Source organism: Meles meles, chromosome 4 (genome assembly GCF_922984935.1).
Source record: "Meles meles chromosome 4, mMelMel3.1 paternal haplotype, whole genome shotgun sequence".
Classification (NCBI taxonomy): Eukaryota; Metazoa; Chordata; class Mammalia; order Carnivora; family Mustelidae; genus Meles; species Meles meles.
Genome location: NC_060069.1, coordinates 79,856,319 through 79,884,272, shown reverse-complemented (window position 1 = coordinate 79,884,272; position 27,954 = coordinate 79,856,319). Strand labels below are relative to the sequence as shown.

The 27,954-nt window shown below is 39.3% G+C and overlaps 1 protein-coding gene across 2 annotated transcripts in view; it reads right to left on the bottom strand.

The window, feature by feature from the left end:
- The window catches only part of VEPH1 (ventricular zone expressed PH domain containing 1), a 243,943-nt gene that overhangs the window by 197,116 nt on the left and 18,873 nt on the right, over positions 1 to 27,954 (bottom strand). For both annotated transcript variants that reach the window (XM_046003913.1, XM_046003914.1), the window contains exons 3-4: positions 13,285 to 13,500; positions 2,998 to 3,172 (exon numbers count right to left, since the gene is read on the bottom strand). In XM_046003913.1, the coding sequence (XP_045859869.1) occupies positions 2,998 to 3,172; positions 13,285 to 13,500 (391 nt within the window). The remainder of the gene's footprint in view (positions 1 to 2,997; positions 3,173 to 13,284; positions 13,501 to 27,954) is intronic.

The window sequence follows — 27,954 nt, the reverse complement described above, 5'->3', positions numbered from 1 at the left end:
GGGACTGCCACTGAGCCCTGAACCAAACCATGTGGAAAGTCAGATACACTTATGCACTTATCAGTCTTGTATTCTGTAAGAAGTTCTTCTTCCTTCCCCTCCTCTTTCTCCTTCATTCTTTATTTATTTATTTATTTATTTATTTATTTATTTATTTGAGAGAGAGAGAGATCACAAGTAGGCAGAGAGGCAGACAGAGAGTGAGAGGGAAGCAGGCTCCCCGCTGAGCAGAGAGCCCGATGTGGGACTCGATCCCAGAACCCTGAGATCATGACCTGAGCTGAAAGCAGCAGCTTAAACCACTGAGCCACCCAGGCGCCCTCTCCTTCATTCTTTTTCTTCTTCCCCTCTCCCCCCTTTTTTCTTTTCTTCCTCATCTTCATTATCACCATCATTGTCATCATCATCAAATTATTTTTACCTGGGGTTTCTATTACTTAAAATACTATTAATTGGTAACATAGGATAATAATAGGACTTTTGTCGTGGAATTCTTCTGGGGATTAAATGATATAATCCTATAATCCATATAAAGTACTTAATACAGTATTTGACATAACAAAAGCATGAAATAAATTTTAGCCATTGTAGTTATAATTGTTATTATAATCATTATTGTTATCTGAGAAGATGACCATTTGGTGGGGATTTAAGTATTGCATGGGTACTTCAGTTAAACCATATTTAACGTCCCAACATAAGATTCTATAATTTTTAAATTCTAGTCTTGTAAAAAAATTAGATCAAATCAAGAAATTGCAACACTTCAGCATTTTCTATAGAAATAGAAAAATGGGAGACTGCAGATTAAAGTAATATAAGTTAAGGAGGAAGACCTAAAGGGGAGAAAACTATAGGTAAAGAAAAAAAGAAATCCTAATGATGGCTTCTAAAGCTAGTTGCACGGAATATATGACAGCTTTGCAGAGCAGAAAATTTACTGAGAGAGAGTAAGATCCCCTTACTTTGCCGATCTAAGTTTGATGGCCTCATGTGAACCATTGCAGAGTTTTACAGACACATTAGTCTTAAAAATCTAAGCCCTGAAATATGTAGTCACAACTTCTTTTAGTCAAATTATCATTTCTTTTATGGTAATTTTTATAGTGCCAGATCAAATAAACCAAATCATCTGTTTATTTCAAATGCTTGCAGTGAATTCAGAAAGTGCATTTTGTGTTTCAAAGAGTTCTTGGTCATTGAAAGTACATTTCAAAAAAAGAAAAAAGAAACAAATACATGAGTAAGTTGTTGGCAGCTGCACCAAGAAACAATTCACTTTTGTGTTTTTTTTTTTCAATAAATCTGTTAGTTACAAGTCTAATTATCAAGGTATTAAAATGTGTGGTGTATATACATGTTTGTAATATCATGTAATATCTGTTCCAAATACATAGCCAAGATGGTGAAAAAAGTGTAAGTGCTTTTCTGGACTTTTAGAAAATTTAGTATCATGATTAAAAATTAAATTAGCAATTCAATCCTGTAGCCAAAGAAAATGGGAAATGAATGATACTGACTAGTAATATCAATGACAGATCTTTAGAGGGGAACACAGAGTGATGAATTTCCATTGTCATGGCTGGGGTTCAGACATATCCGGGCATCCAGTAGACCACGGGGGGGGGGGGTCTGGTCAGATGTTCTGGAGAGGCCAGTGCTAAGAACTCTATGTGGGAATGTCTGATACAATGAAAAAAAACCTTAGTCCTTGGTAGGCCATAGTCATTTTGAAAACTGGGTGACTGATTTGTTGCTAGCCTGACTCTTAGCTGGATAGGTGAGCCCACGAAAGAGAGAGAACATTTTAGAACAGAAGGATACATTTTACTGCAAACTTGGGAACAAGTTGGTATTGAGAGCTAAGCAACCCCACTCTGGAGCCTACCAAAGTGTAACACCAAGGAAAAAGACAGGTGCCCCCCCTCCACTTTTCCCCCATCCTGCCTCAGGCTGCCACATGAAATTAGTGTACGGAGGACTGGTGGATCCTGAAGCTTCAGGGGTAGCAGCCACAGTGTTTGTTGGGCTTCGGGTGGTGGAAGTGGACACCACCATAAGCTGTGCCAGGAAGCATGGAGACGACAACAGCATGGGTTTATGGACTGGTCTGGATACCCAGAAAGGAAGCATTTGTGGGACACCCTTGGAGACTCTAAGAAATACTTGGTCTGGGAGAGCTGACGTTCAGCTTGAGCACCTGGGGTATGTGGCAGTAAAATGTGGGCCAGGATACTCATGGACCTCATACATTTTTGTTAATGAGAACTAGGGATATTGGGCACATATCACATAATACCATATACTGTTCTCTGACCCCCCAAAAAAATATTAAAAGAAAAAAACATGGTTTCTGATAGATCTGAAGCCAAAGGTGGGGGGGGGGGGGAACAGTAAGACAAAGAGAATATTTTGATTGGACTAACTTGATCTCTTTCATGCAAATGTGAAACAATTAACAGAGATGTCCTGGTTTGATTTTTTTACAGTAGAATTTAACTAGCACAATTAAAAATTATTCCCAAATCTTGTTCACGTTTAAGAAGTCTTCACATGTTCTCTTCTGTGTTTTATCTAACATTCCTTGCTTTTGGAAACCAAAGGCAGAAGGGGTTTTCCACCTCCTGCTGAGAATAATGGGACATATTCCACGCAGTGCAGACAGGTATGTTCTCCACAATTGTTAGCTGGACAAAGTGACCAGAAGCATGGTAAACACCATTCTCCAAATTGACAGACGCAGAGTTGGAAGAGAGAGAGCTTATAACTCTCCTATGAGTTCAAATAATTCATCTCCCCAGTGAAGATGAGAGACATGGACTCAGCCAGCCCAAGAAACCTCACCCCTGTTCACCTGCCAACTAATGGCAAAGCAGAGAATCGAACATACCTCTCAATATTCTAGGCCGCCCTTTCCACAAATCATTAAAATGGTTCATGAAAATACTTTAAAACCACTCCTAAAAAACATCCCCAAGTTCAGCCATTGTGTCATACCTTGGAGTATGCTCTTTACTATAACGTCTGTGTGATTAGCCAGGAGATCTGCCTTGGTGATCGCAGCCAGGGACAGGTAGTTGGACATATTCCTACATAGTTCCTTGTTGCTTCTGTGGAGGAATTTCACTGCGATGGGGATGGCTAATGCCATCACAGGGGGCCGGTTGTAATTCTGAGGAAACATAAGAAAGCAACAAATAATAAGTCGTTCATTATTTATTCATCCAAAAAATATTTATTGAGCTAATCTCCAGAATGCAGCTGTGAAAACACAGGCCCCACCCTGTTTTCATTATATAGGGACCTCTGGGGATACTTGCCCTTGCTGGGAAGACTTGGAGGCAAACAGGCAGTGAATAGGCTGATGAGGGCACTGACAGGCAAGTGTAGGATGCTGAGGGAACAAAGGAGAAATACAGAACCCAGTCCTGGAGGGTGTCAAGAAGCTTTCTGGAGGGAGCAATGTCTTAGCTGGACCTGGTGGATGAACAGGAGACGGCTCCATGATGGCAAGGAAAGGGGTGGACAGAAGAGGTGACAGAGAGCAGGCACCACTGGAACTATGAATAATTTTGCACATTGGGAGTGCGGTATCTGTAGGAAGGTTGGGGTAGGGAAGTGAGCACAGGGACAGGAGAAGTAAAAGGGGCATGATTTCGAAAGATCTGGCATTCCGTGACTGGAATTGATCTTTATGGTGATCAGGAATCATTGATGACAAAAGTAACTCCTCAGATTTATATTTAACAACAAGGAATATTGAACACGCTGCCTTCTGACTGTATCTTAAAAACTCAGCAACCCTCAGTTTGTTTCCTGAGATTAAGAGTCTCTTATGGTTTTTCTCCCTCTCTGGTTTCATCTTGTTTCATTTTTCCCTCCCTTCCCCTATGATCCTCTGTCTTGTTTCTCGAATTCCTCCTATCAGTGAGATCATATGATAATTGTCTTTCTCTGACTGACTTATTTTGCTTAGCATAATACCCTCTAGTTCCATCCACATCAGTGCAAACAGCAAGATTTCATTTTTTGATGGCTGCATAGTATTCCATTGTATATATATACCACATCTTCTTTATCCATTCAGCCATGATACTTCTTTCTAATGGGGGCATTTGCACCTTTGGCTTCAGGAGTCACCAAATAACTCAGACATTGACCAAGCAGAGAATCACATTTCATTTGTCCAAATGATAGGTTCAAGAATAGGAAAGTTATCCAATTACAGTTAAGGAGTCATTAAAGGGCTCTGTGAAAGAGATTCTCTCTTCTACTCAATCCAAAGTGTTGAGCATGGAAGACCAAGAATAGCCACTGCCAGATTGCCACCTCAGTAGGAAAGACTATGTATGAGATACAAGGCAATATGCATCTGAGAGACATGTTGAGAGACAATAGGTCATGGTGGCATCATTTGTGCCCTATGCATTAGGCTGTGTTGAGGCCAATATTTGCCCCCAATTTTTCTAAGTGAATCAATGAATTCTTTTGTGTTTAAGCTCTTTTCCCCTCCTGGTCCCTAGAAACAAAAACAGAACTATAAAGCCTTAATCCATTTTTGTAGTTCCACCCATTTTCCAGATTCAAGGGTTAATCTGACTCCTGAGCAGAGAGAGTCAGTATTCAAAAACCTAACCTGATATCCCACGGTGAAGTCAGCCATCTTGCAAGTTCTGACCCTATCCCTTTGTAACAAACCCTGTGCTTCTGTAGCCGTTCCACTCACTAGGTTTCTGTCCTATCCTTCTTAGAGTTCTTAATGGCGTCTAACAATTGGGACCATGGTTTGCAGCCAGACTTCTCTGATACCAGGCTTTGACTTTATCTTGAGTATTTCCTCTCCTGGTGAATTTAATTGGGCCTGATTGGACTGGGCCATTACTGATGTGATGAGCTATGAGGCCTCCCTGGGAGGCTGGCTGCTCCCTGCCTTTCAGCTTTAGAAGTCTGAGTGTGTGCTTAGTCAGGCCAGACAGAATTGTTTGGATCCACTGATGCTAACTCACACCAAGGGATTTCCAAAAGCCCGGTGCATAATCAGGCATGCCAGTTTACTCGTCTGCAATGAGGGTCTTTCCTAGGTCAGACTCTTTCACATTATCAGATATCAGGAACCAGATTACTAACCAGAATGCTCACTGACGGGCACAAAATTCAGATAAGAGCAGAGGGAGATCCTGAGGGTTATGTCATCCTGCCACAGTGAGACCCAACTCAAATAACAATCCTACCCCATAACCAAATCCCCATCTCTAGTGACTGACTGGAACTTTCCTGTCCATCAGATTCAGTCTCTACCCACTGCCTCCAAATACACACACACAAAACAGTACTGGGTAATTGTGCTAACTGTGCCATAATAATGACCCCCCACTGAGCATCCTCCTTTTTGTTGACATATTCTTCAGAGTATGTTTAGGAAGTGGTGTTGTTTAGCAAGGCCAATTGATTTGTTTGATTTCTCTTTATAATCTTATGGTAGCCCAGCTCCCTTGAGGTAGTACTTAAGTTACCTCAATTATAGCATTTGGGTATTCCTCAAACCCTTCAGTCTCACCTATACAATTTTTAGATTGCCCCTACAGACAGCCAATCTTTCCATCATGCATAGATTTTTGCTAGTTTAACTTTGAGATGACACATCTTTTTCCCTGTCATGGCTGATCAAAGCCCTGGTTTTGAGAATGGAACACAATCACACAATTCTCAGAGCTTTCCAACAAAGAACTTTGTGCCCAGGGTTACTTTATCTACTCTGAGCCTTTAGCCAAGGACAACTTGCAGCTGTCTCCCATTAGAGGAATACATCTCCAAGCACATTTACCTATAACTTGCTTAGAAACCACAGATGGCAGCATTGGGGAGTACAACTCATGTTCCTACTAATTGTGAACACAGACTGTGAAAGACCAATGAAAATCGGTACTTGCAGCAACTGATATTTTTAAACCTTGGGGGTGAGCTAATGTTTGCCAGCAACCATGAAAGAACAGGCTGTCTTAACAAATTCCATCATATTCTTCTTACAACAACTCTAGATGTTCTAGAGAAAAATAGTAGGCAACCATGAAAGTCTTTGAAGTGTGATTCTAAGTGAAATGTGTAAATTTTTTAAAAACTGTAATGTCATTGTTTTTTAATAATGACAGTATACTTTTAAAAATGCAGAAGAATGAAACTGGACCATTTTCTTATACCACACAGAAAGATAAACTTAAAATGGATGAATGCCCTCGATGTGAGAAAGGAATCCATCAAAATCCTAGAGGAGAACACATGCAGCAACCTCTTTGACATTGGCTATAGCAACTTCTTGCTAGACACACCTCCAAAGGCAAGGGAAACAAAGGCAAAAATGAACTATTGGGCCTTCATCAAGATAAAAACTTTTGCACAGCAAAGGAAACAGTTAACAAAACTAAAAGGCAACCTACAGAATGGGAGAACATATTTGCATATGTTTTATTAGATAAAGAGCTAGTATCCAAAATCTATAAAGAACTTAACAAACTCAACACCCAAAAAATCCAGTCAAGAAATGAGCAGAAGACATGAACAAACATTTCTCCAAAGAAGACATCAAAACCAGAATGAGATACCACCTTGCACCCATGAGAATGACTAAAATAGGAAACTGAGGAAAACAACAAGTGTTGGAGAGGATATAGAGAAATGGAACCTTCTTACAGTGTTGGTGGGAATGCAAACTGGTGCAGCCACTCTGGAAAGCAGTATAGAGGTTCCTCAAAAAGTTAAAAATAGAGCTACCCTCTGACCCAGCAATTGCACTACCAGGTATTTATCCAAAGGATACAAGCAGTGATTTGAAGGGGCACATGCACCTGGATATTTATGGCAGCAATGTCCACAAACTGCCAAAGTATGGAAAGAGCCCAGATGTCCATTGACAGATGAATGGATAAAGAAGAAGTTGTGTGTATGTACACACACACACACACACACACACGCACGCATGAATATTACTCAGCCATCAAAAAGGATGAAATCTTACCATTTACAATGACATGAATGGAACTGGAGGGTATTATACTAAGTGAAATAAGTCAGTCAGAGAAAGACAATTTTCACATGATTTCACTCATATATGGAATTTAATAAACAAAAGAGATGAATATAGGGGAAGGGAAGGAAAAAAAATAAGATCAAATAAGGAGGCAAACCATAAGAAATGGTGAACTCTAGGAAACAAACTGAAGGTTGCTGGAGGAAATGGGTGGGGATGGGGTAATTGGATGATGTGCAGTAAGGAAGGAACATGAAGTAATGAGCGTTGGGTGTTATATGCAACTGATGAATCACTAAATTCAACCTCTGAAACCAATAAAACTAGATAAATAATAAAAGTCAAATAAAATAAAAGTATAATGTCATTATTAAAAAGCAAAACAAAACTTCAACACACTCAACTTTTCTATTTTCCTCTCACATAGGTCATCTGGAAATCTTTCAAATGACAGGAGGAGTAAAACGTTAAGCAAAGAGCACATCACTTGTTTGAACACCAAGGAATTAGTGCCAGAAGCTTTCAATCTCTAACTAGAGTCTAGACCATTTCTAGTGTATCAAGAAGCCATGGGCTGATGACAGAAACGGGATATGAGCAAGGGCCTGGGAGGCTAAGAAGAGGCTAGAAAGACACAGGTCCCATGGACCTGGCAGGTACCAGCCAACCTCCTTCTAATGGCTGAGCTTCACTCTCTGATAGATCTCAGGCCCATGAATTTATGTTATCTTTAAGATTATTTAGATCACAGGAATGCTAATGGTACACACGCAGAGAAAACCCAATGATCACTTGTACAAACAAACCACATTAACAGCAGCTGTTACTGCAGGAGCTTACGATGGCCCTTGCCCCTCGGTGCAGATGTGAGCTTGTTGGTATGTGTATCATCTTACTACAATTCAGTGCCCAGTACTCGGGGAACACACTCAGTGATGTATAGGGTAGATATAAAGACTTGCTCATGGGGACGGTTATTTTTAGCTATAGAAGCAGAACAAAAGGTCTTTCTTCTACAGATGCCAAGAATTATATTTCTTAACTAGATTAGCACCAATTTGAGCTTTTGGTGGAGGTTTTCCTTTTGAAAACATGCGCTTTGGGAACATTTCCCGGAGTTGCAGAATTGAAAAGAATAAAGTGAAGTAAAAGAGATATCTATCTGAGATGATAGCAACTAAAAAGCTCTTTGGCTCTTGGACTTTGAATTCAACTAAAAGCCATAAAAAAGTAATCTCAAGAAATATTAAGTGTCATTTATTAAAATCACTATTTTATGGCTTTTCACCCTGCATCACTGATCAGATAATCAAACAAGCAAATTTTGAATTCTTATATAAATTGCTTGGTTCTTAGCAGCATAGGCATATATAAAATCTAAATGGCACATACACCTAAATTTTCCCACTGGATTATCAGACAGGTTATAAAAGAGTGGGTCTCAGTAACCCGGGAGGTTGTGTCCCAGTCTCCTTCCTTTTTTTTTTTTTTTGTCATGGGCTTGTGTGGCATTAACTGATAAGAAAGTACTCGGACTCATTCTAGAGAGAAACATAGCTCTTCTGCAGAATCCAGAAGGCAGCCACATCTCCTGATCTATTCAATCATTCATTCATTCAAAAACTATTATTTTGAGCACTTACTATGTGCTATTTGCTATTCTAGGTGCTAGGATCATCAGTAAAACAGAGCTTCTCTCTTGGGGAGGGAGAGACAAGCAATGAACAATGGCTAAAATAAATATCTAAACGAGTAGCTGGTTAGAAAGCACTGAGTGCTATTTTAGAGTATGCCAACCAGAATCAATACTCATGCAGCATTTCCTGCATCCCAAATATTTTATGTCTATTATCTAATGACAATGTGATCCTCACAAAAACTCATGAGGCAGCTGCAGCATTTTACAGATGAGGAAAGCAAGGCACTGCAAGTAAATGGTAGAGTTGCGATTGCCTACTGAATAAACTTCTCGGTCAAGGTCACCAATTCTGCCTCCAGGAGCTGCAAAGGAAATGCTCTCAAAAATGTCCAAGGCACTTCACATGCAATACCAGCCAGCAACAGACTGTGAATCTTATACATCGTTAACTGAAGAGGAAATAAGAAAATTAAAATGTGGAATCATGACGAAGGGATGGTTGGTCCATCTACAAAAAAAAGAAAAATAAATACTTTCTGAGATCCAACTGTGAACATGAGGACTATTGTGATTCTTCTCTCCTGTCCCTAGACAACCCCCCTTAAGCTATCTATCCCCTTCTTCATACAGTCATCACCAACATGAGCAGAGACGGAGAAAGAGGAGATGCTGAGCTTACTTGGCAACAGCTCTGTAAGCAGTTTGGTTGATAAAGATGCTCTCACCGCCTTAGCTAGTAAAACCAGGCACTGACTCTCAACCTCATCATGGCTGGCCTGTCAGTTCAAGCTAGAATTTCATTCTAGGACCTCAGCTCTGTCAATAATTACAGCCTCCTTGCAGTACCTTTTTATTTTTTTCAACCCTCCCCAGGTTTCAGTGGATCCTAGAATGCAATGGGCCTTACAGGGAGTATGTTCCCTTTTAGGATTTTTCTACAAGCAAAAAAAATAGGCATTGGCCAACTCCACATAGCAACCTGGTTGGAGGAAGCTATGGTAGGAAATAGGTACTTCTGGAGAGTGGCGAGACCACAAATGGAGATTGCTTTTCTAGTAAAAGATGGTTCTCACCAACAGCATGTGGAGTTATGCCTATTTTACAGAAGACAGAACTGAAAGATAAAATAACTTGCCAAACTCTCATTTATAGAAGACCAAGAACATTTAACTTAAAGGCCCGTAGCTCCAAATCTCTTTGCTATTCTACCTCTCAGCATCTCCTGCAGGAGTTAGAATTTTAGACCAGAAAGGAAACTAAGAGATCATCTGGTTCATCCTGTTTTATCAAGGACAGGTTGTTAGACTTGCTTAAGGACATGGGGTAGGCGAAAGAAACCAGAACTTACAGGTACATGTCACACAGGTACTGATTCTGTGCAGAAGAATGTATAGAAGGCAAATACTGGAATTTTAAAAACTACTTTAAGATAAATGTGCCAAGTTCATTAACACAGGGGCCAAGAAAAGAGAGAATAAAATATATAATTACTAATTAAAAGTGGAAAAGGAAGGAGTCACCTGAAGTAGGTTAAAAAAGCTATGAGGGGGAAAAAAGAAGGTTTCTGTGTGTGGGAACATATTTAGCCTGAAATGATAGTGAAATGGCCAGGGGGGAAAAATCGAGTTAAAATGGCCAAGGATGTGGGAAGAACTGGTAGGTCTGTGCCTGATAGTGTGATTCTGGCATTGCTTATCTAGGGGAGGTAGATGGGTAGAGAAGAATCACTCTTTCTTTGTTGTTTTGTTGTTTTTTGGTATTTGTGTAAGCTCAAAGTGCTAAGTGGTAGGCTTTAAAGTTGATCTACTGTTTTATTTTACTGAAAAAACAGAGCAGAATTTGAGTCATCTGGATTTTTACATGGTTCCCACAAGATCCTAAATTACATGTAGTACAAAATCGTGTTTTCGATATTTACCACAGGCCAAAAATTTTCCCTTAAAATTTGATCAAAGCTAGACAGCAAAGCTACAACCACAGCCTTGCCTTTGGATCCTAGGGCTAACTTTCTGGAAACACATCCCCAGGGGTGGCCTGCACAAATCACTGAAGTTGGCCAAAAAGCAAGTTTGCGTTTAGGGCTCCCTGCCTTCCATTTTAATACCTTCTGCTTCCTCAGAGGGCGCACAATGAACAGCCTGTGCCCCCACTGGCCCTTCAGGCTGGAGTCACCCCTTTCTGTGACTCACTTGTCCCTCTCAACCAAGAGGCTTACCCCGTAGCCCTGTTCTCTGTCCCTTCCCAAAATATCCTGCTTGTGCTTTGGGTCCTGCTCTTGACAACCCTACAAATTCATTTCCTTGGAGTCACTGATCAGCATGAAATTACATTTTTATTTCCCCCCGTCTCCAACCCCCCTTTTCAAAAATTTATTTTACTGTTATGTTAGTCACCATACAGTACTTGGTTACTTTGATGTAGCCCTCCATGATTCATTGTTTGTATATAACATCCAGGGCTCCAAGCCCCTTTTTGAGTAGGAGATCTAATGTCTTCGCCCAGAATGAACCATCCCCTTTATGTATAAATTTGGGGCAGTTTGAAGGGCAGCCTGCTTAAAATTCTTTGACCTTGATCTCAGGGCACAAATCTGGACTTCTGTACAAGCTTGGAATCTTCCGTCTGCTTGAAATGTCCTCTTGCTCTACATTTCCTACCTGGTGAAATCATTTCTCATGGTTCATAACCCTTTGCAAATGTGGTCTCCACCCAGAAAGACCTCCTGACTCTCTAAAACTGTGCTGACACAGGAACCATGACCCATGGGAAGCAACTGAGCACATGAAATGTGACCACTTGTGACAACATGTGCTAAAACACACACCAGGTTTATAAGACTTGTATACAACAAAAGTATAATACCTCCTTTTATATCAGGCATTGAAATAATTTTTTGGATATTCTGGGTTAAGGAAAATCTATTATCAAATGGATTTCATCGGTTCCTTTTCTCTTCTTTTTAATGTGAAATTTTGAAAATTTGAAATTACAATGTGACTTATGTTTATGTTTCAAATTACAAAATTTGAAAATTTGAAATTACATATGTGGCTTATGTTTGTAGCTTACGTTCCATTTCTATTGGATAGTGCCGCTCCAGAGTCCAAACCATTAGTTTTGAAGTCACAGTGGGAGCTGGGGAATATGGATGATTTGTGAATTTCTGTCTGAATGTCTGTGGAAAGGCATTTTGGAGTAAGATAATCTATGTCTCTGATGAACATCAATAACATATTTAAGATAATCAGTGAAGAACAGATGTATTAGGTCTTTGCAGCATTAATCTTTCACTAACTTTGATGAAATCCTCATTTCCTCCCCTCCTATCCCTAACCCTGGAGATGAAGAAAAAACAGTGTGACAGGGTATGTAGAATCTTTTTTTCTTTTTTCAGTAGACCATTGTCTGGTCTAGACAGACAAAATGGAATACGGTCCACTTAAGTATAGACAGCTGTGAGGAGGAAGGTGGGGGGGGGAAGGGGAGGGGAAGAGGGAAGGGGAAGGAGGATGGGGGTGGGAGTGGAGAGAAAGAAGGAGGGGGAGGAAGAAGAGGAAGAAGGAAAGAAGAAAGGAGGCTAATATTAGATGTCACATACAGTGCTAAACACTTCCACATAATCAGAATTTCCTAAACTGGGCTCAGAAACCATAGTTTTGAGGGGGTATTCATAAATGTTGTTTTGGGGATAGGGAGGGAAAAGGAAGTTTCCTGACATATCAGAATCAAAAACACTGTACTAAACAAAATTAACAAGCTTTCTTAATTGCAGGACTTTTCAGAGCCTTTAATATGCTATGAAACATATGACAGCCCAAAAGAGAAAAATTGAATTTAGTGTTTCCAAACTTACTTGACCATAGAATCCTCTTTTGAAAAACACATATGAACAGCACCAATATTTACTGGTTGGTAAAATTTTTCCTAGGCAATGTCATCTCATCTGTATTTTAAGGCAAGAAACTATGGCTTAGGAAGTTAAATGACTTCCCTATCATTTCAATCTTATATAATTGGTTTTTGGCTGAGTCCAAATTCCAAATTCATGTTTACACCAGAGGAAGAATTTTTTTTTTTTTAAGTAGGCCCCATGTCCAACTTGGGGCTCAAACTCATGATCCCACGATCAAGTCACATGTTCTACCAACTGAGCCAGTTGGGCACAGTTAGAATAGGCAAATATTATCATTGCGGAAAATTCACAATACATATAGTGGTACATGTAAAAATGATTAAATCACTTCTCTCCACGTATTCTAGGTTCATGGTCCCTCAGTTCAGACCCACCCCTCCTTGGTCTGCTAGGATAAAAGAGGTCTTTTTGTTCTGAATTTTCATCATTTGGATCTTGGCATACATTAATTTTAGGCTTAGATATGCCTGTGTCTTATCTGTCTGAATAGACTGGCGCTTGCTGCAGCATTACTTTGAATTCCCCACAGTGTGTCCTGCAGACAGAAGAGGCTCTCTAGAACCTTGTGGGGCTCAGCTGTTGATGGTTTGTGGGGTCTTCTTCCCAGATCTGAGGGCTAGAGAAACATTAGTTCTTGGTTCAGAGATACCACGTTCACCAAAGTTGCAAAGCCAGTGTTGAACAGCATGATGGTGAATGCTGACATACCTGTAAAATGCAACTCATGATATCAGAAGCAATTTTTGCGTGGGGAGAGTCTTCATCTTTCCCAGAGGGTCTCAGGCTATGCTCCAGGCAGGAGTCCCAGAGCCCCACCAGGGCCTCTGCATGCTTTTCAATGGACTCCGTCTCTCTGATGGCTGTCGTGATTCTCGTGATGCAGATTTCAACGACTGCCTGGTCATTGTTATTGGTGTGGTAATCCTAGTTGAAAGAAAACCTTCATGTTAAATAACAGTCTGGAAAGTTCTCTTCCAAAGGACTTACAACATGCCAGCTAATACACATAGCAAAGGGGCGTGACGTACCCTGAGCTAAGGGGTGAGCCCCAGTACAATGAGGGCCTTCTGCCTTGGAGATGAGAATCTGGTGGACGAGGCAACATGCAAATGTACTGAAATGGAGCTGGTTCCTGCTGTCACAGACCCACAGCCAGGGAGCAGGGAGAGTCCAAAGAAGCTTAATTATTCACTTGCCAAGTAGGGTTTAATTTTCAGGCTGTTTCAGTTTCTAAGTCCGTTACAGGTCAGGGTTGACTTTTTCCTCTGACAGTTCAGTGATTTTTGTGAAATGTTTCAAATCACCCTCCAGTTTCTCCTCATAAACATTCTTTCTCTCCTACTACACAACAGAATACATCATTTCAGCTCTCCCTTTTTGGTTCAAATAACTACCAAATCCATGTTAGCTTTCCCCAACCAAATTTCCCTTTATTTAACTATTTAATTCTCCCTCAAATATCTAATCATCTTTATTGGGAGGTAATAGGACCCTCCAAGATCTAAATGTGAAAAATCGGCCCATGATTTTAATTCAGAAAACTGGTTTGTCTGTAGCCTGGCAGACTGACAAAAATGAAAATATAATCAAGCAGTGAAGCAATTTGATCCTTACACCACCATGCGTGATGGGAGATGAGAAGTGAGGGGGCTTCTCTGTCCTTCTGCGAGCTCCAGCCCTGACAATCCAGGTTAGCTATTGTATCTAATGCTGCAGTAAACATCTTATGCACGAAGCCCTCTCCATGCTTAGATTATCGATGGTCAGAGTTTTCAGAAGTGGAAATTTCTGGGAAAAAGGACAGGAACATTTCTAGGGCTCATGATACATACTGTCATACTATTTTCCAGAAAAGGTCTTACTGATATATATTCCCATCAGCTGGGTGAAAGCATGTTTTCCCCATTGTGCCTTTCAAGCACAGAGTATTATTAATTTGTGCTAATTCGATCAGTGAAAAACAGTTATCTCATTGCTGTTTTACTTGGAATATCCTGATCAGAAGTGAGGTTGAGTATGTTCACATGCTTATTGGCCATTTGTAGTTCTTCCTTTGGGAATTGCCCACTGTATCCTGCGTCAATTTTTCCCTGAGATGAAATGGCAAAATTGTGTTGTAAAAGAACTGGAAAATGAGGCAGGCAAACAGAAAATACAATTCTGAGATAGTAACTGATGTGTATGGAGATCACCAAGCATGTTTTCTTAGCCAGCATACCTATGAGTGTTATGTAAACATATAGTATGAAATCTTCAGACATTAATCCATCCCCACATTCCTAGAATGAACACCACTTGGTTTGGCAGATAATTTTAGAATATTTTCTTTTACCTTCCCCCTTCGTTGGTGACTGTATACTTTATTTTAATGCAACAGAATTATTACTTATGCCAGAACAGAATCCTGCTATGCAGTAAATAGGTTCTTATGAAGCCAAGTCATAGAGACAAAACAGAATATGAATGAGAAAAAAATGATTCTAACTTTCCCAAAAAATCTCTGCACCAACAGAAAAGCCAAAGCCGTTCTTAGGATGAAAAATAATGAGAATACTCTTGGGCTAAAATCACTTATCTTTGGCCACAATTGCCTTTGTAAATAGCAGTTACTTTTAATGGCATTATCTTCAAATATCAAGCAGCATCATGTGTAATAAAGAATATTTTGTGTAATATAGAGAATATGTACATACATAAGGATAGATAGAAAAGAGAACCAATACCATTGACAAAAGGAAGCCAATATTCCAAATGACATGAGCCAAGCCTTTGTTATAGCCACCCAATATGACCCAGTAGGTGAGCAAACAGAATAATCTTGGTGTGAGGAAAAAGAGTCATGCATTACCCAGCAGCATAATCTCCCATTCACCAAGGTGATCTCATTAATATTGCTATTACCTAAACATGTAACTTGCTAGCAACAGAGGTCAGTGCTGAACCTTAAGGATACCAATCAATCGTTTGGTGCAAGTTACTTACATAAGACCTTTCCCACCTTGGAGGGGCATCAATTATATTGAGCCGAATTTACGTGTGATCCAGGTTTGGGTTTGACTTCCCTGACCACAGGGCCTAAGCCTGAGCCACTATTTGAAGGATCATGGAGCATTTGGTGTACTGACACAAGAGCCCACATACATTGCATCAGACTACAGAACCAATTTATAGCAAAGGAGATAAAGCAGTGGCCCCCTGATCAGGGATGTATTAGTCCTATCACATATAATAACCTCTCTTTACCCTGCCCTGAAACTGCTGGACGAATAGGTCAATGGAATAGGTCTTCAAAGAAGCAACTCAGCCTGCTCTCTTATGAGGATGAGGACTGATCCTCTAAAAGGCAATATGCATACTAAAATAATGACTATTACATGGTATTGAATTCCCTATGGGTAAAACACTGAACCTGGGAACTCAGTCACTTAGAGCTCCTGTATCAAAAGACTAACACACACACACACACACACACACACACACACACACACACACACACAAGAGTGTCACCATCTTGGCAAAGGTAATTGACCATATCTTCAGAAGGTGGGGCTGCTGTTAAGTAATGGGTGCATCCCTAGGCCCTCCCCTGCCTGAGTTTTTTGGTGAATGGACAAGGGAACCATCACAATCTGAGAGAGGCATGGAGACCAGGGGCTCAGATCCCTGAGGAAAATTGTATTAAGTCACCCCACTAGGAAGCAACTTAAATCAGCAGAGGGGCCAGCTGAAGGTATAGGAATTAGAATAGGTGGTAGAGGGGCGCCTGGGTGGCTCAGTGGGTTAAAGTCTCTGCCTTCGGCTCAGGTCATGATCCCAGGGTCCTGGGATCGAGCCCCACATCGGGCTCTCTGCTCTGCAGGGAGCCTGCTTTCTCCTCTCTCTCTCTCTCTCTGCCTGCCTCTCTGCCTACTTGTGATCTCTGTCTGTCAAATAAATAAATAAAATCTTTAAAAAAAAAAGAATAGGTGGTAGAGGAGGGACACTGTATTAGCTTTCTTGTTGCTGTTCTAACTTATTATCACATGCTTACTGGCTCAAGAATTTGGGTTGATACATTTATTTGCCTACAGTTCCAGAGGTCAGAAGTTGAAAACCAGTCTCACTGGGGAAAAGTCAAGGTGTCAGAAGGGCTGGTGCATCTGGAGGCTCTGAGGGGAGAATACATTTCTGCATCTTTTCTAGTCTCTAGAAGTTCACTGCTTTCCTTGGCTCATGATCTCCTTGAGCCTCCATATTCAAAGTGCATCACTCAAATCTCTGCTTCCACCAGCCCACCTCCCTCTTCAAAGAAGACAATTTACCTTCTTGCTCTTTCATAATTATATTGGGCCCACCCAGATAATATAGAATAATCTCCCCATCTCAAGATGCTTAATTGTATTATATCTGAAAAATCCCTTTTGCTATAACAAAATAAAATTCACAGGTCTTTGGGTGGCCATGATCCAGCCTACCACAGAGTACCAACTGCAGCCTTAATAGCAATTGGTGTGGTAGAGATGATCCTCTCACTAACATTCTTCTTGTAAATTTTGTTAGGAAAAGCATCTCAGAGAAGCTGTGTCCATACAGAATGAAATTATAGCAGGTGGATCTGAATGGTGAGAAGGGTAGACTGCAGTAGATACTATGGTACATTGTCCATGGACCCCTTTAGGACAAAGCACTCATTTTGTCAGCTACCAATCCAGACCCATGTCTGCCTACAGACACTGTTTCTTCTCAAAGAGAATCACCCCTCTCCGGGGTTTGTTCCTCCCTTGGAACAGCCATTTTGGGATCTGTTTTCCTTGGAACCTAATTACAACAGAGGTTATATAAATGACTTTGGGAAGCATAATAAACCATGTCTAAACAATAGTTTAACAATAAATAGCAAAGAGATTTCCATTTGGATGAAATAAGCCTCAGTAAAAGTAGAAGGTACAACTCAGTGAAAAGTACAAGACATACATATGTGTCATCGTTCATGAACACCAAAATTCCAGTTTCCTGCTCAAAAGAGAAGGGCTTTGATGGAGAATTCTGAAAGCATTCTGGAATGAAGCTGTAGTATACAGGAGAAATTAGTGTGTCAGCAAGATTGTTTAACAAAAGGCATATGTTCTGATTCTAAGATTTCTAACTACAAGAGTTAAACAGCTGTTTGTAAGGATAAATCAGTGCACACTGGTCACAATTTCAGTGAACATATTAATATATTAGGCGTAGGTGCATCAGTTATGAATGTTGATATTACTGTGAATCTATTGAGCTAAGAATTTCCCGTGATATACCACTTTACTAAGGAAAGATTTTTTTTTAACTGAAGACAATTTATAAATTTAAATCCCTACATATTACATGAAGAAAAGCATTCTCCAAAAAGGAGGTTTCCTCAAAAAAATGTTGAAAGCCCAAAAAGCTGTTAACTACTTCGACAAATATTCAAAAAGACAAAGGAAATTTAAAAAAATTAATGATGTGATCGACCAGTTTAAAGATTTTTGCCAGGGGATCAGCTTTGTAATTAGGGTTTTCCTAACTCACATTCCACCCTAATCTTATGAAATATATATGTCTGCATACATATGTGTTCATGTTCAAGTTCAACCTTGAATCATTACCTGTGCATATTAAAATCAGTAACTTCTGAGAACTAGATCTATTTAATATCAAACCTATCAAAGTGGGTTTAGAGATTCATACTCACAGTAACCTGGTCATTGTTAAAGTTTAAGTATCTTACCCTAAAGGAGGAGGGAGGTCAAATTACAAGGTGGGAAAATGAAAAATCCACACATTGTGCTGCTCCAAGTCTAGTTACTGTGAAGGGTCACCCCCACCCAGCCATAGATACCGCTCCTCCACATCAACATCCATAAATCATATATAAACCACTCACACTTCTTATGCTCTAAACAGTCTTCAGGGGATGGCCCACTGGAAAAAGGGAATGTGGAACATCTGAAATAAAGCACTTAGTGATGGGAATGACATAGGAGTAGAAGTTGGAAGAGAAGAAGGAAAACATCTTGAAGACCATTTCTCCCTCCCTTCCGTGAGAGACAGCATAGCATAGCAGTTAAATTATGGACTCTTGTCTGTGCACAGAGCCATATTCTGCTCTTACCAGCTCTGCAATCTTGAACAATCACTTATCTCTCTGAACCTCAGTAGCCTAATCCTTAAAATTGGCATATTATGGGGGAGGAGTCAAGATGGCAGAGAAGTAGCAGGCTGAGATGACATCAGGTAGCAGGAGATCAGTGAGATAGCTTATCAAACCATTCTGGACACCTACAAATCCAACAGGAGATCGAAGAGAAGAAGAGCAGAAATTCTAGAAACAGAAAATCGACCACTTTCTGGAAGGTAGGACTGGCGGAGAAGTGAACCCAAAGTAATGGGAAGATAGACCTCAGGGGGAGAGGCCAGCTCCCAGCAAGCAGTGGAGCAATGGAGCACAAAATCAGAACTTTTAAAAGTCTGCTCCACTGAGGGACATCACTCCAGAGGCTAAGCTGGGGTGAAGCCCACACGGGGACAGCGTGGCCTCAGGTCCCACGGGGTCACAGAAGGATCAGGGGTGTCTGAGTATCGTAGAGCTCACAGGTATTAGAGTGAGGAAGCTGGCCACAGAGACGGAGCTGAGGAGTAAGCTCTCAACTTGGGGTTACCTTGAACCGTGATCTGTGGCACAGGCCACTGCTCTGTGAGCGGGGACCCTACAAGATCCAGGGAGAGCCTCCTGGAAGAGCTCAGGGATGTGTGGGGTTCAGAGACACCAGACGGGGCTGTGGGCCAGAGACAGAGATGCTTGGTCACAGGCTGGGTGAGCTCCGAGCGCAGCCGGAGGCCAGGGAGACGGGAGTGATTGAACGCTTTTCTCCAAGGGCGCACTGAGGAGTGGGGCCCTGAGCTCTCAGCTCCTCCAGGCTGGAGACTGGGAGGCCGTGACTTATTCACAGAGACCTGGCAGGCCAGAAAGAACCAGCATGATATAGTCAGAGCACTAAATGAGAAAAATATGCAGCCAAGAATACTATATCCAGTTAGGCTATCATTGAAAATAAAAAGAGATAAAAAGCTTCCAAGACAAACAAAAACTAAAAGAATTTGTAAACACCAAACCAGCTCTACAGGAAATATTGAAAGGAGTCCTCTAAGCAAAGAGAGAGCCTAAAAGGAGTAGATCAGAAAGGAACAGAGACAATATACAGTAATAGTCACCTTACAGGCAATAGAGTGGCACTAAATTCATGAAATATATGGGCAATACAGGCAATACAATGGCACTAAATTCATGAAATATATCCTGAATATAAATGGGCTAAATACCCCAATCAAAAGACACAGGGTATCAGAATGGACAAAAAAACAAAACCCATCAATATACTGTCTACAAGAAACTCATTTTAGACCCAAAGACACCTCCAGATTTAAACTGAGGGGGTGGAAAACAATTTACTATGTTAATGGAATCAAAAGAAAGCTGGGGTGGCCATCCTTATATCAGATCAATTAGATTTTAAGCCAAAGACTATAATAAGACATGAGGAAGGACACTATATCATACTCAAAGGGTCTGTCCAACAAGAAGATCTAACAATTTTAAATATCTATGCCCCTAACATGGGAGTAGCCAACTATATAAACCAATTAATAACAAAATCAAAGAAACACATCAACAATAATACAATAATAATAGGGGACTTTAACACCCCCCCTCACTGAAATGGACAGATCATCCAAGCAAAAGATCAACAAGGAAATAAAGGCCTTAAATGACACACTGGACCAGATGGACATCACAGATATATTCAAAACATTCCATCCCAAAACAACAGAATATACATTCTTCTCTAGTGCACATGGAACATCTCCAGAATAGATCATATCCTGGGTCATAAATCAGGTCTCAACTGGTATCAAAAGATGAGGATCATTCCCTGCATATTTTCAGACCACAATGCTCTGAAGCTAGAACTCAATCACGAGAGCAAATTTGGAAAGAACCCAAATACATGGAGACTAAACAGCATCCTTCTAAAAAATGAATGGGTCAACCAGGAAATTAAAGAAGAATTGAAAAAATTGATAATTAAACAAATGATAATGAAAACACAATAGTTCAAAATCTGTGGGACACAGCAAAGGCAGTCCTGAGAGGAAAATATATAGCAATACAAGCCTTTCTCAAGAAACAAAAAAGGTCTCAATACACATCCTAACCCTACACCTAAAGGAGCTGGAGAAAGAACAACAAAGAAAGCCTAAACCCAGCAGGAGAAGATAAACAGTAAAGATCAGAGCAGAAATCAATGAAATAGAAACCAAAAAAAAAAAAAAAAAGAGAGAGAGAAAGAAAGAAGAAAAAAAAAATCAATGAAACTAGGAGCTGGTTCTTTGAAAGAATTAATAAGATTAATAAACCCCTGGCCAGACTTATCAAAAAGAAAAGAGAAAGAACCCAAATAAATAAAATCATGAATGAGAGATAACAACCAACACCAAAGAAATACAAAGAATTATAAGAACATATTATAAGCAACTCTACACCAGCAAATTTGACAATTTGGAAGAAATGGATGCATTCCTAGAGCCATATAAACTACCAAAACTGAACCAGGAGGAAATAGAAAACCTGAACCGGCCCATAACCAGTAAGGAAATTGAAACAGTCATAAAAAATCTCCAAACAAACAAGAGCCCAGGGCCAGACAGCTTCCTAGGGGAATTCTACCAAACATTGAAAGAAGAATTAATTCCTATCCTCCTGAAACTGTTTCAAAATATAGAAGGAAGGAAAACTTCCGAATTCATTTTATGAGGCCAGCACCACCTTGATCCCAAAACCAGACAAGGATCCCATCAAAAAAGAGAATTACAGACCAATATCCTTAATGAACACAGATGTGAAATTCTCACCAAAATACTAGCCAATAGGATCCAACAGTACATTAAAGGGATTATTCACCATGACCAAGTGAGATTTATTCCTGGGCTGCAAGTTTGGGTCAACATCTGCAAATCAATATGATATAATACATTAATAAAAGAAAGAACAAGAACCATAGATCCTCTCAATAGATGCTGAAAAAGCATTTGACAAAGTATAGCATCCATTCCTGATCAAAACTCCTCAAAGTCTAGGGATAGAGGGCACAAACCTCAATATTATCAAAGCTATCTATGAAAAACGCACCGCAAATATCATTCTCAATGGAGAAAAACTGAGAGCTTTTCACTAAGGTCAGGAACACAGCAGGGATGTCCATTATCACCACTGCTATTCAACATAGTACTAGAAGTCCTAGCCTCAGCAATCAGACAACAAAAAGAAATTAAAGGCATCCATATTGGCAAAGAAGAAGTCGAACTATCACTCTTCGCAGATGATATGATACTATATGTGGAAAACCCAAAAGACTCCACTCCAAATCTGCTAGAACTTTTACAGGAATTCAGTAGAGTGTCAAGATATAAAATCAATGTACAAGAATCAGTTGCATTTCTATACACCAACAAAAAGACAGAAGAAAGAGAAATTAAGGAGTCAATCCCACTTACAATTGCAACCAAAACCATAAGATACCTAGGAATAAACCCAACCAAAGAGGCAAAGAATCTATACTTAGAAAACTATGAAGTACTCATGAAAGAAATTGAGGAAGACACACAGAAATGGAAAAATGTTCCATGCTCATGGATCAGAAGAACAAATATTGTGAAAATGTCTATATGTGATACAATGTGATACAATACATTATATTGTATTGTACATTGTAGATTGCTACCTAAAGCAATCTACACATTTAATGCAATCCCTATCAAAATCCCATCCATTTTTTCAAAGAAATGGAACAAATAATCCTAAAATTTGTATGGAACCAGAAAAGACCTCAAATAAACAAAGGAATATTGAAAAAGAAAGCCAAAGTTGGTGGCATCACAACTGCAGACTTCAAGCTCTATTACGAAGCTGTCATCATCAAGACAGCATGGTAATGGCACAAAAACAGACATATAGATCAATGGAACAGAATAGAGAGCCCAGAAATAGGCCCTCAACTCTATGGTCAACTAATATTTAATAAAGCAGGAAAGAATATCCAATGGAAAAAAGACAGTCTCTTCAACAAATGGTGTTGGGAAAATTGGACAGCCACACGCAGAAAACTGAAACTGGACCATTTCCTTATACCACACACAAAAATCATCTCCAAATGGATGAAAGACCTCAATGTGAGACAGGAATCCATCAAATTCCTTGAGGAGAACACAGGCATCAACCTCTTCGACCCTGGCCACAGCAACTTCTTCCTAGGAACATTGCCAAAGGCGAGGGAAGCAAGGGCAAAAATGAACTATTAGGACATCATCAAGATCAAAAGCTTTTGCTCAGTAAAGGAAACAGTTAACAAAACCAAAAGACAACTGACAGAATGGGAGAAGATATTTGTAAACGGCATATCAGATAAAGGGCTAGTATCCAAAATCTATAAAAAGCTTATCAAACTCAACACCCAAAGAACAAACAATCCAATCAAGAAATAGGCAGAGGTTCAGCTCAGGTCATGATCCCAGGGTCCTGGGATCGAGCCCTGCATCAGGCTCTCTGCTTGGCTGGGAGCCTGCTTCCTCCTCTCTCTCTCTCTGCCTACTTGTAATCTCTATCTGTCGAATAAATAAATCTTAAAAAAAAAAAAAAAAAAAGAAATAGGCAGAGGACATGAACAGACATTTCTACAAAGAAGACATCCAGATGGCCAACAGACACATGAAAAAATGCTCCACATCACTCAGCATCAGGGAAATACAAATCAAAACCACAATGAGATACCATCTCACACCACTCAAAATGGCTAAAATTAACAAGTCAGGAAATGACAGATGCTGGTGAGGATGCAGAGAAAGGGGAACCCTCCTACACTGTTGGTGGGAATGCAAGCCGGTGCAACCACTCTGGAAAACAGCATGGAGGTTCCTCAAAAAGTTGAAAATAGAGCTACCCTATGCCCCAATAATTGCACTACTGAATATTTAGTCTAAAGATACAAATTTAGTGATCTGAAGGGGTACATGCACCTTAATGTTTATAGCAGCAATACCCACAATAATCTAACCATGGAAAGAACCTAGATGTCCATCAACAGATGAATGGATAAAGAAGAGGTGGTATATATATACAATGGAATACTATGCAGCCATCAAAAGATATGAAATCTTGTCATTTATGACAACGTGGATGGAACTAGAGGGAATGATGCTTAGTGAAGTAAGTCAATCAGAGAAAGACAACTATCATATGATCTCCCTGATATGAGGAAGTGGAGATACAACATGGGGGGTTTGGGGGGTAGGAAAAGAATAAATGAAACAAGATGGGATCAGGAGGGAGACAAACCATAAGAGACACTTAATCTCACAAAACAAACTGGGGGTTGCCGGAGGATGGGTGGTAGGGAGAAGGTGGTGGGGTTATGGACATTGGGGAGGGTATGTGCTATGGTGAGTGCTGTGAATTGTGTAAACCCGGCAATTCACAGACCTGTACCGCTGGGGCTAATAATATATTATATGTTTATAAAAAATTAAAAAATATATTAAAAAATAATTAAGTTGTAGAGAATAATAAAATGATTATCTTTTCTAAAAAAACCCCAGCATATTATTAATATCTATCTCCTACTACTATGGTGAGGATTAAATTAATTAACATAGGGAAAGGATTTACAACAGTGTCTGGCACATGATAAGTGCAGATAAATGTTGTAACATACTGTGAGTTACAAATCCTTATAAGTGGTTACAAGTCATTTTTAAAGAATTTATTTATTTATTTATTTGACATAGAGAGATCACAAGTAGGCAGAGAGGCAGGCAGAGAGAGAGGAGAGAAGAGGAAGCTGGCTCCCCACTGAGCAGAGACCCCTTGCGGGACTCAATCCCAGGACCCCAAGATCATGACCTGAGCCAAAGGTAGAGGCTTAACCCACTGAGACACCCAGGCACCCCTAGTTACGATTTTTTTATACATTCATTTCACAACCAATTCATAACATACAACACAAAAATTTCACATACTTCCTCTCCTCTTACTGTCACATTCTATACAGAATCCATACTAATAATATATTGATCTGTGTATTTTTTTTCCTGCTTTCAAGAGCACACATGTATACACACCTTACTTATTCTACCCTTCTAAGATTCTCCAAGGTGGAGACACTAACGACTCCACCAGAAGCACCAATGATCCCAGAGCTGATAATGTGACTGGTGCTTGCAGCAAAAGCAAATATAAAATGACTTTGAAGGATGGAACACTCAGCTAAAATCATCCAGTACTCCCATGAGTAAAATTTTATTTAAACCAAACTCAAAAATCTGAACTTATAAAACATTGGAACCAAGCCAATATGAGCACATGGCAGCATGTACAACTTGGGGCATATTAGATAGTCAAAAGCAGATAACAGAATTATTGACTCCAAATTATATAATTATATGTTCAAAATTATCCATTGTATCAAGGAAAATTCTTATAAACAAAGACTAAATCTCTTTTAAGAGGAAAAGAAAGATGTTAAAACAAAACAAATGAAACTTCTAGAAATGAAAAACTCAGTGAGTGAATGAAATAGTGGATAAGATACAGCTGAAAAAAAGACTCAGTGGATTGGAAATATAGAGCTGAGGAAATGAAAACATAATATATTCCATAGAGATGAAAAATATAAGAGGTTAAAAGTCATGGAGGTTAAAATCAGAGAATATGAAGGATATGAAGGCAGTGGTTTTTGTCTGCTTTGTTTATGATTATATTTCCAATGTCTAGAAGATAATAGGTATTCAAAAAAGTACTTGTGGAATGCATAAATGAGTGGAATGGGTAGAATTTTCAGAAGGAAAAATGAGATGGAAAAGAGTATTTGATATAATATTTTTTAAATTTCCAAAATTGACAAAAAGCATGAACATCAAACTCACAAAACAGGAGGACTGAGTAAGGATATACAAATAAAACCACATTTGGACACATAATCATGAAACCATGGAACACACCAAAGACAGAGAAATTATTAAAGCATAAAAAAATAGAGTAGGTATAAAGAATGTCAAACTGACAAAGGACTTTTATAACAGCAATGGTAGGAGTTACTGAGAAATAAAAACACTACCAAGCTAGAAATCCAAGCCCAGGTGATCAATATTCAAAGTTAAGGGCAAAACAAGGAACTTTTTGGAAAAGACAAACATTGAAAGGGTTTATCACTAATAGATCTTCACTGAAGGGACATTTAATATGTATATTTCAGAAAGTGGAAACTTGGATGCAGAAGAAAAAAGAGAGGAAGACAACAAGAGAAAAAAGAATAGTGAGGGGAAAAATGGGGAAATACTAGGTGCTTGAAAAAAAAATAGGTAAATTTTTTTAAACATCAGAAATTTTAAAGAATAGTTTCAAGGGTATTAAGGTGCAATAAAAAGTCCTACTTAACACTAATACATGAGAGGGGCATGAGAGTATTCCAAGGTCCTGATGGTAATAGAAGAGAGCTATTGAATAACTTTAGACATCATTGTAACCCATCAAATGTAAGACGGTGTCAATTGTGAGATCTTCCATTATGAAGAAAGAGAGAAGACTGCCAATTAAGTTGTTGGTTATATCAGGTCTTAAAGAGAATTCCATGCAAGACATATATTGATGGTACTGGCTAGCCTCTTACTTCTCAGAAATTTCTTTCATGCCTTCCAAGAGAACTATCTGTTTCTCCTGCTTTCAGTTGCATTACTTATTATGGATAATAGACAATATTTTACAAATATCTCAGTAACAAAAAAAAAGTACATACTTTTTTAGGTTCCATAAAGCTTTCAGTTATTATTTTGCAAGAAAATGTGGAATTCCTATCGTTCCTACAATGATGAATATTTTTGTTTGCTAATGTAAAATTTATACTCTGGTGCTTTTTCCATGCCTTCCTGCATACTCAATAAGTGTTTGTTTCAGTACCACATTATAATATAGAAGCTTTGGAAGCATTTTAAGTGGACACTTAACCCAACGCTAGTAATAACAATAATGTACCTAATTCAGTTGGAATGTTAACAACATAAAAAGCTATGGAAAATTGATGTACATGTAGGCAACAGCAACTTTATTATGCTTAATACCTGACCAACGGGAATGGTAAGATTGTAATCAGCTATAAAATATATACTTGTTTCAGAGTTATAAATAGGTGAAAACTGTCTTGGAATTGATGATATATGACTACTATGTTTGTTAAAATTTTAAAGGTAACTACTAAAAAAATAGAAATAGAATATAACTTTCAAGCCAACAGGGCCAACAGAGGTAGAAAATGAAAAGATAAAATTTCACTCAATTGAAAAAAATGCAGAGAAAATGCAAATCAATCAATGTGATAGAACAAATCAATAAGAGAAGAGAGAAGAACCACATGGTCCTCTCAATTGATGCAGAAAAAGCATTTGACAAAATCCAGCATCCGTTCCTATGAAAACGCTTCAAAGTATAGGGATAGAGGGAACATTCCTGAACTTCATAAAATCTATCTATGAAAGACCCACAACAAATATCATCCCCAATGGGAAAAAGCTTGCAGCCTTCCCATTGAGATCAGGAACATGACAAGGATGCCCACTCTCACCACTCTTCTTCAACATAGTATTAGAAGTCCTAGCAATGGTAATCAGACAACAAAGAGAAATAAAAGGTATCCAAATTGGCAAGGAAGAAGTCAAACTCTCTCTCTTCACAGATGACATGACTCTTTATATGGAAAACCCAAAAGACTCCACCCCCAAACTACTAGAACTCATACAGCAATTCAGTAACGTGGCAGGATACAAAGTCAATGCACAGAAATCAGTGGCTCTTTTATACACTAACAATGAAAACACAGAAAGGGAAATTAGAGAATCGATTCCATTTACTATAGCACCAAGAACCATAAGTTACCTGGGAATAAACCTAACCAAAGAGGTAAAGGACCTGTACTCGAGGAACTACAGAACACTCATGAAAGAGACTGAAGAAGACACAAAAAGATGGAAGACCATTCCATGCTCTTGGATTGGAAGAATAAACATTGTTAAAATGTCTATACTGCTTAGAGCAATCTATACTTTTAATGCCATTCCGATCAAAATTCCACCGGTATTTTTCAAAGAGCTGGAGCAAATAATCCTAAAATTTGTATGGAATCAGAAGAGACCCCAAATTGCTAAGGAAATGTTGAAAAACAAAAACAAAACTGGCGGCATCACGTTACCTGATTTCAAGCTTTACTACAAAGCTGTGATCATCAAGATAGCGTAGTACTGGCATAAAGACAGACACATAGACCAGTGGAACAGAGT